The sequence below is a fragment of the Gorilla gorilla genome, chromosome 11 (genome assembly GCF_029281585.2).
Source record: "Gorilla gorilla gorilla isolate KB3781 chromosome 11, NHGRI_mGorGor1-v2.1_pri, whole genome shotgun sequence".
In the NCBI taxonomy this organism is placed as follows: Eukaryota; Metazoa; Chordata; class Mammalia; order Primates; family Hominidae; genus Gorilla; species Gorilla gorilla.
In genome coordinates this window covers 144,062,002-144,080,155 of record NC_073235.2, presented here as the reverse complement: position 1 = coordinate 144,080,155, position 18,154 = coordinate 144,062,002, and the positions used below count along the sequence as shown (strand labels likewise).

Here is an 18,154-nt window from a genome sequence, read left to right as displayed (position 1 = left end):
TGCTCAGTAGCATCCTCCTCCCCCAGACCCTGATGTCTTTTCCAGCACCTTTTTTTTTTTTTTTTTTGAGACGGAGTTTCACTCTGGTGCCAGGCTGGAGTGTAGTGGCGCGATCTTGTCTCACTGCAACCTCCACCTCCTGGGTTCAAGCGATTCTCCTGCCTCACCTCCCGAGTAGCTGGGACTACAGGTGCCTGCCATTAGCCCAGCTAATTTTTTGTATTTTCAGTAGAGACGGGGTCTCACTATGTTGGCCAGGCTGGTCTCAAACTCCTGACCTCAGGCAATCCACCTGCCTCAGCCTCCCAGGGTGCTGGGATAACAGGCATGAGCCACCGTGCCTGGCTTCTTCCAGCACCTTCTAAAGCAGCACATCGTGCAGGTGTGAAGGTGCTTCAAGCCAGGGCACCTGTGTGTCTGTGTGTCTGCCAAGCTGCCTCTGGCAGCAGCTGCACATCCTGAGGCCAGGAGCAATGGTCCTTATGTTAGAATCTTGCAGAAGTCACGATAACAGTCCTTTCTTGTTACACACTCTTTAGTCATTACTGTGGTGACAATGTGTTGACAGACAATTGTGATGACTTACACGTGCTTCTGATGGAATTCTAGTATCTTCTCAAGGCAGTGCTGCTGGCCAGGCAAATACTCGTTCGCTTTGAGGTGCTCTCGGTCCAGCGTTTCATCGTAATCTCCTATTTCCGCTGAGATAGGTTAAAAGTAAGTAACTAATTTTTAAATAAACTACAAGCATTTGTACGTGTCACTGCATACATTAAAAGTAAAAAAAAAATTATCCCAAATTTGTAGCAAAAGAATATATCCCTAAAAAAGCAAGATTTTATTTAATTTTTCCAAATATTTTATGCTGTTAAAAGGCAAATATAATGGGAAGTGAAGAGGATTTCTTGAAGAACAAAGGCCTGATTAGTAACTCCAGAGAGGCAAACATTGATGAGTTTAATGTGTTTATTATTATTTTGACACAAGGTCTCGTTCTGTTGACCAGGCTGGAGTGCAATGGTGCGATCACTACTCACTGCAGCCTCAACCTTCCGGACTCAAGCAATCTGCCCACCTCAGCCTCCTAAGTAGCTGGGACTATAGGTAAGCACCATCATGCCCAGCTAATTTTTGAATTTTTTAGAGATAAGGTTTTGCCACATTGCCCAGGCTGGTCTCAAACTCCTGGACTTAAGCAATCCTCCTGCCTTGGCCTCCCAAATGTGCTGGGAATATAGGCATGAGCTACTGCACCTGGACTACTATTATTTTTAAACTACACCTTAAACCTAAATTGTCTCAAGATTATCATGATCAGGCTGAAGTATTTTATTTATTTTAGGATAATGTATTTTTTTTTTTTTTTTTTTTTTTTGAGACGGAGTCTCGCTCTGTGGCCCAGGCTGGAGTGCAGTGGCACCATCTTGGCTCACTGCAGGCTCCGACTCCCGGGTTCACACCATTCTCCTGCCTCAGCCTCCCGAGTAGCTGGGACTACAGGCACCCGCCACCACGCCTGGCTAATTTTTTGTATTTTTAGTAGAGACGGGGTTTCAACATGTTAGCCAGGATGGTCTCGATCTTGTGATCCGCCCGTCTCGGCCTCCCAAAGTGTTGGGATTACAGGCGTGAGCCACCGCGCCCGGCCAGGATAATGTATTTTAAATGATTTTTTTCCTTCAGACCTTCTCAAATTTCTTGATGAATAATGTCTCTTTCTAATTTCATGTATTTTAAGGCCACAATGTCTTAATAACATAAAGTTCAATAATTTAAAGCAATATGCTTTTATTTTTAGACAATCTCATATTCACAGAGAAGTTACAAGCACAGTACAAGAGTTCTTTCTCCTTTGAGCCATTTGAGAGTGAGTTGCTAACATGTTACTTGCCATACTTCAGTATGGACTTCCTATAAACTACAACATTTGATACGGTTTGGCTGTGTTCCCACCCAAATCTCATCTTGAATTATAACTCCCACAAGTCCCACTTACTGTGGGAGGGACCCAGTGGGAGGTAACTGACTCATGGGGGCGGATCTTTTCCGTGCTGTTCTTGTAATAGTGAGACTTTCATGAGATCTGATGATTTTATAAGGGGCAGTTTCCCTGTACAAGCTCTCTCTTGCTGCCGTCACATCTCTGTCAGCAGTGTGAAAATGGACTAATACGATATTCTTACCCGCAGCCTTGTAAAACTACCCAGATCAGGAACAGGGCCATGATCTGAGGCTCCATCCCAGATGTGGACCCTAGTCATATTTTACCAACTGCCCAATTATGTTTTTTATAGCAAAAAGATCTGGTTCAGTCATACATTGCATTCGTTGCCATGTGTCTACCTGAGAAGTCTTTCAGCCAAATGAGTAAGAACCAAAGTCACTTTGAAAACTTTTATTAATCAACACGTCCCCTGGTGGAGGATAGCAAACCCATAATAAAATGTATTATTTGAAGAAGGTATGTCTGGGGAAGGACCAAGGAAGCTGCAAATAACCTACATACTTATTAATTCCTAAAATTTTGGACACTTTCTATGTCATATTTCCTGGATTCAAATTTCAGAAACATTAGTTCTGTGCTAGCTGTGGTCCCACCTCTAGTCCAGGAGCAATGTGGGTATTTCTGTTTTTCTATTCCCATCGCTGGGGGCTCGGCAAGGCGCCAGAACCTCCTCTTACACTTCTCATGGTTTATTTTTGAAGTAACTGTAATTCTTCACACAGTTCTGAACCATCTCTTGATCTGTGTGAGATACTGAAGAAATGTCTTCTTTTTCCTTCATGGCTAACGCTTTACTAATCTGAGAGGACTGTAACTTTTATCCCAGTGAGGCCCTTTCCAGGGTTTGCTGAGAGTTTGGTTTAATATTCTGACTCTTAGACTGAATATGCATTGCTGGTAAAATGCACAAAGGCATAAATGAGAGACAACCCAAAAGAAGGAACGTGGCTACAGATTTTGGCCTTGGCCTGTGTTTGCTACGTGGAAACTATTTGCCTCAAGGAGTTCCACTTTACAGAAGTTAATCTGTAGCTTACAAAAAATACTGAAATTGAAACACCTCATTCTATGGTCAGGCTCACTAACTAGGCAAATACATCAGCAACTAATTGTAGTTCTGAGTGCGGGTATATCTGTGCCATGGTCAGTGCATGCTCCCCGCTGGCAGGGAGATACTCACACTGCAGGAGATGGGACGTGAGAAGGGCCGCTGTGGTGTCAGCACAGGTCAAACGCTCTTCCAGCAGGTCTCTCTTAAGTTGCAAGGCAAACAAGTATCTAGAAGAGAGTTCAAAATAAGACAGAGATCAACTAACTCCAAATGTTCTCTGAACGTAACATAGACATGTCTCCACAGCAAGACAGCAAATGAGCCCTGGGAAGTGGCAGTGACCCAACAGTGAGCAAAATGCAAGGCGGTCACGAAACAGCAAAGTCACAAAAGGCCTTTCATGAAACAAACAGTCACCAAGCGAAGGTCAGATGACAAACCAACTCAGCAGACTGAGTCACACACATGGAAGAGCGCACAGAAAGTGCTGAACACACTGAGGCACTCTGATGTGAACAATAAAAAAAAGAAATTGGCCGGGGGCGGTGGCTCCCGCCTGTAATCCCAGCACTTTGGGAGGCTGGGGCGGGTGGATCACCTGAGGTCAGGAGTTCGAGACCAGCCTGACCAACATTGTGAAACCCTGTCTCTAAAAAAAGTGCAAAAACCAGCTGGGCGTGGTGTGCACACCTGTAATCCCAGCTACTTGGGAGGCTGAGGCAGGAGAATCGCCTGAACCCGGAGGCAGAGGTTGCAGTGAGCTGAGATCATGCCACTGCACTCCACGTTAGGCAACAAGAGCGAAACTCTGTCTTGAAAAAAAAAAAAAAAAAGAAAGAAATTAGCCTTTTCAGGCATACCATCTACCCACATATAATTACACATCTGCAGCCATACCTTCAAGGAGGAAGGTCACAAATTCACATTACTTGTTAGTCACATAAAACTGCACTCACAGTTTTGGATGAAATAGGAGAAATATCCAATGAAAACACAGCTTAAAGCATGGCTGTGAAATTTTTTAACGGATTGATAATATCTGGTCTTGGCTAGGATCTGAGAAACAGGCACTTTGGAATACCATTAGTGAGAATGTAATGAGAGAAGGCAATTGAAAATATTTATATGTTCATTTATTCCATCGGCAAATAATTACTGAGCGTGAATTACGTTCTAGATACTGTTCTGGGAGCTGGAAATGCAAAGGTAAGCAAGACCAACCCCCTGTCCCTAGTGGAATTCATGCCCCAGTGCACAATATTAAAATTTACCACATTCTCTTAAAATTCAGGATGTACATACCCTTTAACACAGCAATTCCATTTGTACAAACTTTCCTAGACTAATATTCCCATAGTTCACAAAGGTATGTGAACAATGTTTCTCTGCAGCATTATAACAGAGAAATATTGGAAATATGGATGAATATGAGAATGATGAAATTATGTTACAGCCTAATTTAGTATATTTTTATATACAATATGGAAAAATGTCCACAGCATGCTTAATAAGTGGGGAAAAAAAATCAACCTACAGTTCAATACGTATCATTTGATATTGTTTTATAACATTTGTAATTTCTTTAAAGTTCTGATATCTATGTGTTTATTGCACATCTATGCTTTCATCTGAAAGATACGTACTTATGCGGAGAATAAGGTGCTGGGTAAATGGAGAACTTTTACTTTCTACTTATCTTTGTTTACTTATTTTTTTTTGAGACGGGCTCTCACTCTATTGCCCAGGCTGGAGTGCAGGGGCGCTACCACAGCTCACTGCAGCCTCAACCTCCTGGGCTCAAGTGATACTCCTGCCTCAGCCTCCAGAGTAGCTGGACTACAGGTGCATGCCACCATGCCTGGCTAATTTTTTGATATTTTGTAGAGATGAGGTCTCCCCATGTTGCCTAGGCTGGTCTTGAACTCCTGAGCTCAATCGATCCTCCCACCTTGGCGTCCTGAAGTGCTGGAATTACAGGTGTGAGCCATTGCACCTAGTCCTTAGCTTTATTTGGAAAAAAAATTCTTTTACCACAAACATGTACATTTTTATAAACAGAAAAAAGAATCCTCCACATAAATATGGGGGAGAAGGGAGTAACTATAACACTGAGTTACCAGCATGAGTCCTAGAACTTGAGACCCAGGATCCTGAATGAGGGGACACTTTGTTATCCATCATTTTCAGATATCTATCTATCTATCTATCTATCTATCTATCTATCTATCTATCTATCTATAAGTGATTCCCTCAAAAGAGACTTTTTTTTTGGTAAATGTCAGGCATTTAATACACTATTAAGATCTATGGTCACTCACAAAAATACTTTTTGCCATCTTTGGAGTTTCCTAAACCTTTAAAAATAAGAGGGTGAACTAATGTGGTCTCTCCATTTCCTTGCAGCTGACATTCTATGATTTTGTGTTGCTAAAATGATATGCAGAAACCTTTAAAAGAGAGTTCATAAGACATCTGATTCATTTATGAGTACACTTTTAGCCAGAAGGCAAAAAAGTTATTGATACCACTACAACATCATAGTTCTCTTTTATATCTAATTTTGGGTTTTCAGTTGCTTTTTAGGTTATTCCTCTATTCTTCATAATATAATTGATATGTGAACAAATACAAAAAATACAAAGAAAAACCTTCCATAACCTTACTGTCCAGATGAAACAATTGTTAATATTTTCTTTTTTTTTTTTTTGAGACAGAGTTTCGCTCTTGTTGCCCAGGCTGGAGTGAAATGCCAATCTCGGCTCACTGCAACCTCTGCCTCCTGGATTCAACAGATTCTCCTGCCTCAGCCTCCCAATTAGCTGGGATTAAAGGTGCCTGCCACCACGCCTGGATACTTTTCTTTTCTTTTTTTTTTTTGAGACGGAGTCTCGCTCTGTCGCCCAGGCTAGAGTGCAGTGGTGTGATCTTGACTCACTGCAAACTCCGCCTCTCGGGTTCACGCCACTCTCCTGCCTCAGCCTCCTGAGTAGCTGGGACTACAGGTGCCCGCCACCATGCCTGGCTTATTTTTTGTATTTTTAGTGGAGACGGGGTTTCAAAACTGTGTTAGCCAGGATGGTCTTGATCTCCCGACCTCGTGATCTGCCCGCCTTGGCCTCCCAAAGTGCTGGGATTACAGGCGTGAGCCATTGCACCCTGCCGTCTTTAGATCATTCCTATAAAGAATTGATCTTTAATTCAAAATAGTAGCACAAAAGAAGTGACCCAAAGTATTTCTGCTCCATAAATTCTTAAGGACTAACACACTGGGTACTTCTACCAATTAAGTATATTTTATTGATAAATAAGTATATATGAGCAAAATCCCTGAGAACCTTATGAACATGCATAAATCTATGTTCATTTGGAAAATGTAAGTTCAATATGACCCTAACATCCCATTCCATTTTTTATTTTCAAATTTGTACCATAAACCTTACACTGAAGTCTTATTCACATGTGTCTGTGCAAGGGTCAACTGCCAACATGCTTCTTTTAACCACTCTACATTCATGGTCACTTTTCTGTGTATATCAGGCTTATTCATTCTTTCAATGAGCCAGGTGCTGTGGGAGATAACAGGTGAATACAAGATTCCTGCTGACAACAGCTTCAGCTCTGTGAGCTCTTTACCTTGTATATTCTTCTTGTAGCTGACCAGGATCAGGTGGAAAAAATTTTACAGCTAGGCGAAGCACCACATTCTTTGGCCCTGTAACAAAAAAATTTAAACTTCACAAATAAGGCCGATCTTTCATTTATTCTCTTTTCATATATTACTGTATAACTGAGGTCATGCTTCCAAGTGGACTGTTACAGCAAATCTTTTCAAATAATATGATATTAAGAAATTTCTGCCCAGGTGTGGTGGTGTGTACCTGTAATCCCACCCCTTTGGGAGGCTGAGGTGAAAGGATGGCTTGAGGCCAGCAGTCTGAGGTTGCAGTGTGCTACAACTGCACCACTGCACTCCTGCCTGGGCAGCAGGGTGAGACCCTGTCTCCGAACAAAAGAAAAAACAAAGAAGCATTTCCTGTATATGAATTTATGAGTCCCAACTACCAATCACATATATATATAGAATTTTAAAATCTTTTGCATTAAGCAGGGATTACTCAAGGAAGCCTTAAAAACAAGTAGGGCTGGGCGCGGTGGCTCACGCCTGTAATCCCAGCACTTTGGGAGGCTGAGGCGGGCGGATCACAAGGTCAGGAGATCGAGACCATCCTGGCTAACATAGTGAAACCCCGTCTCTACTAAAAATACAAAAAAATTAGCCGGGCGTGGTGGCGGGTGACTGTAGTCCCAGCTACTCCGGAGGCTGAGGCAGGAGAATGGCGTGAACCCGGGAGGCGGAGCTTGCAGTGAGCCGAGATCATGCCACTGCACTCCAGTCTGGGCGACAGAGCGAGACTCCGTCTCAAAAAATAAATAAATAAATAAATAAAAACAAGTAGGAAATTGCACATTAAAAAATTTAAATAGGCTGGGTGCAGTGGCTCACATCTGTAATCCCAGCACTTTGGGAGGCTGAGGCTGGTGGATCACTTGAACCCAGGAGTTTCAGACCAGCCTGCGCAACATGGTGAAATCCCATCTCTACCCGCCCCTCTGCCCCCCAAAAAACCCCCAAATTAGCCAGATATGGTGGCGCATGCCTGAAGTTCCAGGTACTTGGGAGGCCAAGGTGGGAGGACTGGTGGAGCCCAGGAGGCAGAGGCTGCACTGAGCTGAGATCACACCACTGCACTCCAGGCTGGGTGACAGAACGAGACTGCCCACCCCTCCACACACACAAACATGCGCGTGCTCTCTCTCTATATATACACGCAGACATATATATACACACACATACATATATATACATATAGAGAGAGAGACATTTTTTCCCCAGTTTATGTTTTTGTTTTGTTTTGTTTTGTTTTGTTTTGTTTTGAGACAGAGTCTCTCTCTGTCACCCAGGCTGGAGTGCAGTGATGTGATCTCGGCTCACTGCAAGCTCCACCTCCCAGGTTCATGCCATTCTCCTGCCTCAGCCTCCTGAGTAGCTGGGACTACAGGCGCCCCCCACCATGCCCCTACACCCGGCTAATTTATATTTTTAGTAGAGGCGGAATTTAACCATGTTAGCCAGGATGGTCTCGATCCCCTGACCTTGTGATCTGCCCACCTCGGCCTCCCAAAGTGCTGGGATTACAGGCGTGAGCCACCGTGCCCGGTCCCTAGTTTATGTTTTAGGGAAAAAAATGATAAATGAAAAAGTTTTTTTTAAAAAAAAGTTAATGTGTTTACATCTACTTTTTTTTTTTTCAGATGCAGTCTCAATCTGTTGCCCAGGCTGGAGTGCAGTGGTGCGATCTTGGCTCACTGCAACCTCCGCCTTCCAGGCTCAAGTGATTCTCCTGCCTCAGCCTCCTGAGTAGCTGAGATTATAGGCATGCGCCATCACGCCTAGCTAATTTTTGTATTTTTAGTAGAGACAGGGTTTCGCCATGTTGGCAAGGCTGGTCTCGAACTCCTGACCTCAGGTGATCCGCCCGCTTGGGCCTCCCAAATTGCTAAGATTACAGGCATGAACCCCCCACACCGGGCCAGTATTATTAATAGTAATAAAAACACATTATTTTTGAAATCTGATTACTGTAAAGGTACATTATCTTAGTTTATTGGTATAAAACAGTTATTTTTTTCTTTCCTCAGAGATCCTTGTTCTGATATAACAAAGTTATTTCTACATGTTTTTCTTCAATTTATAATAGTAATACAAAAAATTATGGGTGACTCAGACAACTATAGACTTCATCTGACACAATTACAGAAGAACTGAGAAGTGCTACTATATGCCTTAGTTTAAAAAATTTAATAAGTAGATGAACGAAAATAATTATCTTGAGACTGAGGTGGGAAGATAGCTTGAACCCAGGAGGTTGAGGCTGCAGAGAACTGTGTTCGCACCACTACACTCCAGCCTGGGCAAGAAATAGCGAGACCCTGTCTCAAAAATAATAATATAATTGTTATTATATTCACAATTACAATTATGTTTATAACTGTAAAACAGTATCAACTATTTTATTAAAAGCTATTTAAAAGAAGAATCTCAATGTCTTTTCATAATCAAGGGAGAAACTGCAGTTATTTTTGCATATTGGCCAAAAATTAAGACGATATCAAACAGCATATGCTCTTATTTCCAAATGTGAAGCAAGTCACCTAGAATCTTCTGAGTTAAATTTACTAAAACTAAACAGCAAAATGACTTCCAAGTTTGTCTGCTATTGGTGATTACTTCCTGCTAACCATACATGGTGGTGATAATGAACAGTTGAACATGCTTTTTAAACATTCCAGGACAACACATCTTAAACAAACAGATTTTAAAGAGTTAAACCAAGGACTTACTTCGTATTTGCCTAACGATGGGTTTCATAGGTTCAAGCCAAATCTAAAGAAGAGTTAACAGAAGAAATCCAATCTATTAAATAATGTCTCTATTTAACAAGTATGCTATAAAAACAAAAATGGTTATAATAAGATAAATTTTTATGTCAGGAAAATTTTGACTCTACCCCCCCTCTTAAAGGTTGAATCCTGATAAAACAAACTGTACAAGAAGGACAGCAATGCCTGCTTTGGGAAGCATGGGAAGACGTTAAAATTGCTGTATGATACTGGATACCTCTATTCAGTTGCTGCTATGCGCAGAATGGGTCCCAATAATTATTTGTGGGAATTTGTTAACACCAAACAAATACTTGGTACTACTGCATTTGTGAACAAACTGATGAGCGGGCTTCTGCAAAAAAGAGGTACGTCATGTCAACAGAACAGGAGACTTGGATAAATCTGGTTGCACTGCCAAGGGTATCTGAAAGGCTCGACAGAACTTAGTAACGCTGACATGCTTTTTGAACTAAAGGGTTGATGTATGGTTCTTTAAAACAGTTCTATCTATAAATATTAAAACTCCACACTTTTTAAGGTTGCATCTATTAAGTAAAATGAGGCATAACTGGTTAAGTTTGCTACAAGTCCACTTTCGAAATGATTTTCATACAGGATGTATTAGAGGTTGCTTTTATACCTTTTAAGAGAGTTTCCTCAGCACATGTGCTAACGAACAGAACACATTTAGGGAGAGTGTGAATTCAGGCTTGGATTAAAGGCAGACATATTCTCTACAGCTAACAAGAATATATTTTAATAGCAAAAACATTTGATGCTGATGATGTGGCAATGATGAAAGATCTTGCGGCTGTCATCACAGCAGGCCCAAAGGCTCCACGCCTGGGCACGTCATAAGCACTTACCCAGTAGGACTGTGTATTTTGAAACTCCAACCCGAAGTAGTCACATTCTACCAGGTTTAAACGCTTCCACACTTGTGTCAGTAATACCTGGCCATCGCATTTAGGCTGTGCAGAGAGAGGTGGGAAAAATAACAAGGATTGAAAGACTAAACAGCAAGGGTTTATGAAAACTGTGCATAAAACTACTTTCCCACACATAAAATCACTTTGTCTTCCAGTGTATAACTAAGATTTATAAACTATATATATAAAAAAAAAGTCTGAAGCATTTGTGCACAGAAACTGGCAACAAAATAAATAAAGCTAAAAAATTCCTTCCATTTTACATTTAGTGTGTTTTCAGTCCTATTTCTTTGTAACTTTAGGCTATAGAAACCACTTCTAGTTTTGGTAAATATTTTATCAAATAATTTCGATATTTACGCCAGGTGCGGTGGCTCACGCCTATAATACCAGCAATTTGAGGCTGAGGTGGGTGGACGGCTTGAGCCCAGGAGTTTGAGACCAACCTAGGCAATACAGTGACACCTCACCTCTACCCACATTAAAAAATTAGCCGAGCACAGCGGTGCCCACCTGTATTCCCAGCTACTCAGGTGGCTGAGATGTGAGGATTGCTTGAACCTGGGAGAAGGAGGCTGCAGTGAGCCATGATCGTGCCACTGCACTCCAGCCTGGGTGACAGAGTGAGACTTTGTCTCAAAAAAATGTAATTTTAATATTTACTAAAAAGCTAAAGTCTTAGAGTCTTTGTTTATATAAGATCCCAGTAAATAATTATTTGGTCAATCGGAAATTACAAAGAGAAAAAATATTATTTGGTAGCATTTCACATCAATGAGAAGAACTGTTCATAAAGGAGGTGGGGCAACGGACTCTCCCATTAAGAAAAAGAATGGGCTGAGCATGGTGGCTCACGCCTGTAATCCCAGCACTTTGTGGGGCTGAAGCAGGAGAATTTCTTGAGTACAGGAGTTCAGGATAAGCCTGGGCAACATGGCAAAACACTGTCTCTACAAAAAAAAAAATAATATATATATATATACACATATATATATATATATAAATTAGCTGGGTGTAGTGGCATGCACCTGTAGTCCCAGCTACTCAGGAGACTGAGGTGGGAGGATCACCTGAGCCCAGGAGGCAGAGGTTGCAGTGAGTTGAGACTGTGCCACTGCATTCCAGCTTGGGTGACAGAGTAAGACCCTGTTTCAAAAAACAGAAGAAGAAAAATGGAAATAGAGTTTTATTGTACATTACTCACAAAAATAAATTCCAGTGGACCTAAAGACCAGAATCAGAGAAGAATCTCTATAATCTTGGGAAAGGTAAAGTCGTCCTAAGCATAGCAAAAAGGAAAGACGGACAGACTTGATTTAAATAAAAGTGAAAAACATCTGAATAGAAACACATTTAACAAAGTTATCTAGAATCACAATGAAAAAAGCTACAATGTTTTATTTTGCTCTTATTAGATGAAGATGTACAAATGGCTACTATGCATTTAAAAAGATACTAAATTTCTTTAATAATAAAACAGTAAGATATTTTTCACCCATCAAAGAGGGTTAGAATGATGATGCCAATATTGGTGTGTCTGTGAGAAACAGCCACTTTCACAGAGTGCTGGGAAGAATGTAAGTTCATATGACCTGTGGGGGGATAATTTGAAAACACCTTTTAAAATTTAAAGTGTGCATTTACCTTTGCGCAGCAATTCTACTTCTAGAACTTTTTCCTACAGATATTTTCATACAACTGTACAGACCTAAACATGTTAAGGACACATTCAGTAAAGAATTGGTAAAATAGGCCAGGCACGGTGGTTCATGCCTGTAATCCCAGCACTTTGGGAGGCTGAGGTGGGTGGATCACCTGAGCTCAGGAGTTCGAGACCAGCCTAGCCAACATGGCAAAACCTTGTCTTTACTAAAAATACAAAAATTAGCCGGGTATGGTGGTGCACGCCTGTAATCCCAGATACTCAGGAGGCTGAGGCAGGAGAACAGCTTGAACCCGGGAGGCGGACATTGCAGTAAGCCGTGAGCCAAGATTGCGCCATTGCACTCCAGCCTGGGCGACAAGAGTGAAACTCCGTCTCAAAAAAAAAAAAAAAAAAAAGAATTGGTAAAATAAATAATGACATATCCATAATGGACAACTATGCAACCCTTAAAAAGAACACAGAACTCTCTATTGTGTTATCATTGAAAAAAGTCTACAACACATAGTTTAATTAAGAAAAAATAAAAGGGACTGGGCATGGTGGCTCACGCCTGTGAACTCAGCAACCTGAGGGAGGAGGATTGCTTGAGGCCTGGAGTTCAAGATCAGACGGCACAACAAAGAGAGACCCTGTCTCTACAAAAGATAAAAATTGAAAGGAAAAAGAAAAAAAGGCCTCCATTTCTATACAATGTATATAACGATTCCATTTTATTAAAAACACATATGCCCCATGGATACATTTATACGTAATAAAAATAAGTTTGGAAGGCTGTTCACTAAATCTTTAAAAGTAACCATCATTAAAGAACTAAGCAGAGGTGGAGGTGGGGGCAAGAGCATTCTTACTTCTTCACTTCTATAACATCTCAATTTTTAACCAATAGGCATATATCATCTTCACAATTAATAAACAATATGTGCAAACTGGGGGAGGCAAATCTCATTGTTCCAAAGGACATTATGGCCCTTGAGGTTTAGTCACCAGATTCTCACTGTGTAAGAAATAAAACCTTGCAAATCCATTGTAACAAAGCAGCATACGGAATGAAAGTATAAGGAACGCCTCTTTAAAATGGAAAGGTGAGCTATGAAGTGACCTGACATTGTACATACAATTTCTAAAGAACAAAAGGGCAAATCTGTGTTGAACTTGCTCTGACATAATCTCTTAGGGCCTTCTCCAGTAAGAACTTACTCTGATGCCTGTGGGCATCTGGGAGGAAGCATGCCAGCGCTCCACATGTGGTCCATCAGGATGGGGAGAATGCAGCCAGACCAGGGTTTCTGAGACTGTTAACTAGTCAGAAATTATGAACCATGGAGTATGCTGCACTAACTCACTGTGGGCCCAAACAACCCTATGAAGTTCTTTCAAAGCCATACTGTCTGTCCACACCTCCATCCAGGATCACCAGGACAGTCCTCCTCATGACTCTCCCTGAGTCAGGACTTGGGGTGGGGAGGCTACATACAACCCAAGTCCCTCACCCTGATACAGCCTCACACTACCTGGCTTCACCTGAGTGCAGGGATAATGACATGCCCAGGCTATTCCCTTAGAGAAGAATTCTCTCTCACTTCCCTTCTATCAGTCTCCAGTGAATGCTTTGAGAATCTGATAAAAAGTCAGCTCATTTGTGGTCTCTCTTAATCCAGTCAATTCTACCTAATTACCACACCAGTTGGTACTCGACTCTAGAACTGCCCTTTGGCATTGCTGCTGACTGTGACCGGTTTATTTGTTTGGGTGTGTTCCTCCTACCAGATGGCAAGTTTAAAGGGCAAGGACTGCACCTTCTCCATCCTAGTAGCTCCAGCTCTGGCTCACAGGAGAGGCACCACACATGGCCAGATTCCCGGACTGTCCACCACTGCTCCTGATTCTGACGGCTGTTGTGGGAGGTTGAGTGTGCACTTCAGGTGGCACAGAGAATATGAAATTCTCTTAGCTGTCCCCTCTTTTTCAACTACCTGGCTGCCCCTGTGAGTCAATGGGGAGGTCAGGGTTCCCCGTCCTACCTGAGCCCCTGCACTGCCTAGGGTAGTGTGGCCAGAGTTTGCTCCAGGAGCCCTGCCCGACTACACTAATGAAGGCGATAGACACTAACCACGCAGGTGCAAGCACATTCACAAGGCACCTGTTAACCAGCAATGTCCAACACCCAGGACAGGGTCTGTAAATACGGGCACAAAAATTCACAGTTATATGGGTATTTGTATACATACACACAAACATATGTATGTGTGTTTAACCTTCAGTACAGGGAGGATGATCTTTTCATGATGGTGCCAGGGAAACTGCATATCCATACAGGTGAAAATAAGCACTGACTCCAACCTCACACCATGCACAAAATTAATTCAATATGAATCACGGAAAGGCACAACAATAAAGCTTGGGGTAGGCAAATATTTCTCAAACAGGACACAAAAAACACTAGCTCCCCTACCCCCAAAAGACTGATATCGACTACCTGAATATTACAACCTTCTGTATATCAAAAGACACTGTTAAGATAGGAAAAAGGCAAGCCACAAAATAGAAGATAGTTGCAATACAAAAACCCAACAAAGAGGCTGGGTGTGGTGGCTCATGCCTGTAATCCCAGCACTTTGGGAGGCCGAGGCAGATGGATCACGTGAGGTAAGGAGTTTGAGACCAGCCTGACTAAAAATACAAAACTTTCACTACTCTCTACTAAAAATACAAAAATTAGCCGGGTGTGGCGGCATGTGCCTGTAGTTCCAGCTACTTGGGAGGCTGAGACAGGAGAATTGCTTGAACCTGGGAGTGGAGGTTGCAGTAAGCTGGGATCATGCCACTGCACTCCAGCCTGTGCGAGAGAGCTAGACTCCATCTCAAAAACAAACAAACAAACCCAACAAAGGTCTTGTAGTCAACATATATAAAGATCTACAAATCATAAGGAAAACCCAGACTACCCAATTAATGACAAATGGGCCGAAAGACTTAAATAGGCACTTCACAAAAGAGGATATTCAAATGTCCAATATACGACAAGAAAAGTTGGACAATATTACATCAAGGAAATGCACACTAAAACCACAGTAAGATACCACTAGACCCTCACTAGAATAGCTGAGAATATAAAAATGGATAATCCTAATGTTGGCAAGAAAAGTAGAACATCTGGAGTCTCAAACACTGTAAATTTGTATTATCTCTTTGGAAAACTGACAGTATCTACTAAAGGTATACAGAAGTATACCTTATAACCTAGCAATTCCAGTCCAGGGTATACACCCAACAGAAATATCTGTTTATAGAGACCTAAAGACAAATTCAAGAATGTCTGGCTAGGTGCGGTGGCTCACGCCTGTAATCCTAGCACTTTGGGAAGCCGAGGCGGGCGGATCACCTGAGGTCAGGAGTTCAAGACCAGCCTGATCAACACGGTGAAACCCCATCTCTATTAAAAATACAAAAATTAGCCAGGCGTGGTGGCACACGCCTGTAATCCCAGCTACTTGGGAGGCTGAGGCAGGAGAGTTGCCTGAACCTGGGAGGCAGAGGTTGCAGTGAGCCAAGATTGCGCCACTGCACTCCAGCCTGGGAGACAAAGCAAGACTCTGTCTCAAAAAAAAAAAAGAATGTTCACAGAAGCTTTACTCATAGGAGCTCAAAACTGGAAACTACCAAAATGTCAATTAAACAGTAGAATGGATAAACAGTGATTTGTTTTTACAATGGAATACTACCCAGCAACGAACAAACAAGCAAACCACAGCTATACCAACAACACTGATAATTTTCACATAGTACATATTGTATTCATGTACATGATAAATATATACATACTTAAATGAAACTGAAGATCTGGCAAAACTAATTTATAATGCTAAAGATCAAAACAGTGGCTACTTTTGGGGGTCATAACTGAGACAGGCACAGGGAGCCTGTTCTACTCCATTCTCTGGGTGGGGATACATAAGTGTATACATATGAAAAATTATCAAGCTGCACACATAAGACACATGTACTTTCTTATGTAAGTTATATTTCAATAAGAATGTAATTAAAAGGAAAAAAGGGCCAGGCACGGTGGCTCACGCCTGTAATCCCAGCACTTTGGGAGGCCGAGGCAGGCAGATCACGAGGTCAGGAGATCGAGACCATCCTGGCTAACATGGTGAAACCCCATCTCTACTAAAAATGCAAAAAAAATTAGCTGGGCATGGTGGCAGGCGCCTGTAGTCCCAGCTACTTGGGAGGCTGAGGTAGGAGAATGGTGTGAACCTGGGAGGCAGAGCTTGCAGTGAGCCAAGATCACGCCACTGCACTCCAGCCTGGGCGACAGAGCGAGACTGTTTCAAAAAAAAAAAAAAAAAAAGGAAAAAAGGTTTAAAAAACCTTTGGAGTTCATGAAAATTGATCTTTCACATTTTATAATAATCCTCTCTACAAAAGTCTCTGAGCTGTGAACTTCGCCTCTGCTTGATACACCAAGAACCTACAACTCAATGAAGCAGCTGATTCTACCGCTGGACAGTTCTGCTTGCAAATAATTCCTAGCCTTTCGTCTACATGTCTCTCCAACCTCTACCTCCCTAAATCCTCACCTGATCAAGCTCTTCTGGACACAGTCCAGCTTACCAGGGTCTCTTTTAAAATGGTCACCCAGAACAGAATACATATCACAGAAATTACCCAAAAAAAGACAAGTTTGGTACAGTGCCTACACTATGAAGTTTGATCACTTAACATAGATCACTGTATGCAAATTAAGTTATTCAGAGAACAAAACTTTATACTTCATGAGAACAAATTTTCTAAGGGGACTACACCAAAACACACATCAATCTAGTTTATTTATTTATTTTTATTATTATTATACTTTAAGTTTTAGGGTACATGTGCACAATGTGCAGGTTAGTTACATATGTATACATGTGCCATGTTGGTGTGCTGCACCCATCAACTCGTCATTTAGCACTAGGTATATCTCCTAATGCTATCCCTCCTCCCTCCCCTCACCACACAACAGTCCCCAGAGTGTGATGTTCCCCTTCCTGTGTCCATGTGTTCTCATTGTTCAATTCCCATCTATGAGTGAGAACATGCGGTGTTTGGTTTTTTGTCCTTGCGATAGTTTACTGAGAATGATGATTTCCAATTTCATCCATGTCCCTACAAAGGACATGAACTCATCATTTTTTATGGGTGCATAGTATTCCATGGTGTATATGTGCCACATTTGCTTAATCCAGTCTATCATTGTTGGACATTTGGGTTGGTTCCAAGTCTGTGCTATTGTGAATAGTGCCGCAACAAACACACGTGTGCATGTGTCTTTATAGCAGCATGATTTATAGTCCTTTGGGTATATACCCAGTAATGGGATGGCTGGGTCAAATGGTATTTCTAGTTCTAGATCCCTGAGGAATCGCCACACTGACTTCCACAATGGTTGAACTAGTTTACAGTCCCACCAACAGTGTAAAAGTGTTCCTATTTCTCCACATCCTCTCCAGCACCTGTTGCTTCCTGACTTTTTAATGATCGCCATTCTAACTGGTGTGAGATGGTATCTCATTGTGGTTTTGATTTGCATTTCTCTGATGGCCAGTGATGATGAGCATTTTTTTCATGTGTCTGTTGGCTGCATAAATGTCTTCTTTTGAGAAGTGTCTGTTCACATCCTTTGCCCACTTTTTGATGGGGTTGTTTGTTTTTTTCTTGTAAATTTGTTTGAGTTCATTGTAGATTCTGGATATTAGCCCTTTGTCAGATGAGCAGGTTGCGAAAATTTTCTCCCATTTTGTAGGTTGCCTGTTTACTCTGATGGTAGTTTCTTTTGCTGTGCAGAAGCTCTTTAGTTTAATTAGATCCCATTTGTCAATTTTGGCTTTTGTTGCCATTGCTTTTGGTGTTTTAGACATGAAGTCCTTGCCCATGCCTATGTCCTGAACGGTAATGCCTAGGTTTTCTTCTAGGGTTTTTATGGTTTTAGGTCTAACGTTTAAGTCTTTAATCCATCTTGAATTAATTTTTGTATAAGGTGTAAGGAAGGGATCCAGTTTCAGCTTTCTACATAT

The 18,154-nt window shown here is 41.7% G+C and overlaps 1 protein-coding gene across 5 annotated transcripts in view; it reads right to left on the bottom strand.

Moving 5' to 3' along the window:
• FARP2 (FERM, ARH/RhoGEF and pleckstrin domain protein 2) overlaps nt 1–18,154 on the bottom strand; it is a 139,931-nt gene that overhangs the window by 80,619 nt on the left and 41,158 nt on the right. For all 5 annotated transcript variants that reach the window (XR_008677573.2, XM_004033463.4, XM_063695435.1 and 2 more), the window contains exons 3-7: nt 10,367–10,471; nt 9,459–9,501; nt 6,690–6,768; nt 3,186–3,283; nt 587–701 (exon numbers count right to left, since the gene is read on the bottom strand). Coding sequence is in view for 4 of the 5 variants with exons in the window: in XM_004033463.4 (XP_004033511.2) it covers nt 587–701; nt 3,186–3,283; nt 6,690–6,768; nt 9,459–9,501; nt 10,367–10,471 (440 nt within the window). In the remaining variant the exon portion in view is untranslated. The remainder of the gene's footprint in view (nt 1–586; nt 702–3,185; nt 3,284–6,689; nt 6,769–9,458; nt 9,502–10,366; nt 10,472–18,154) is intronic.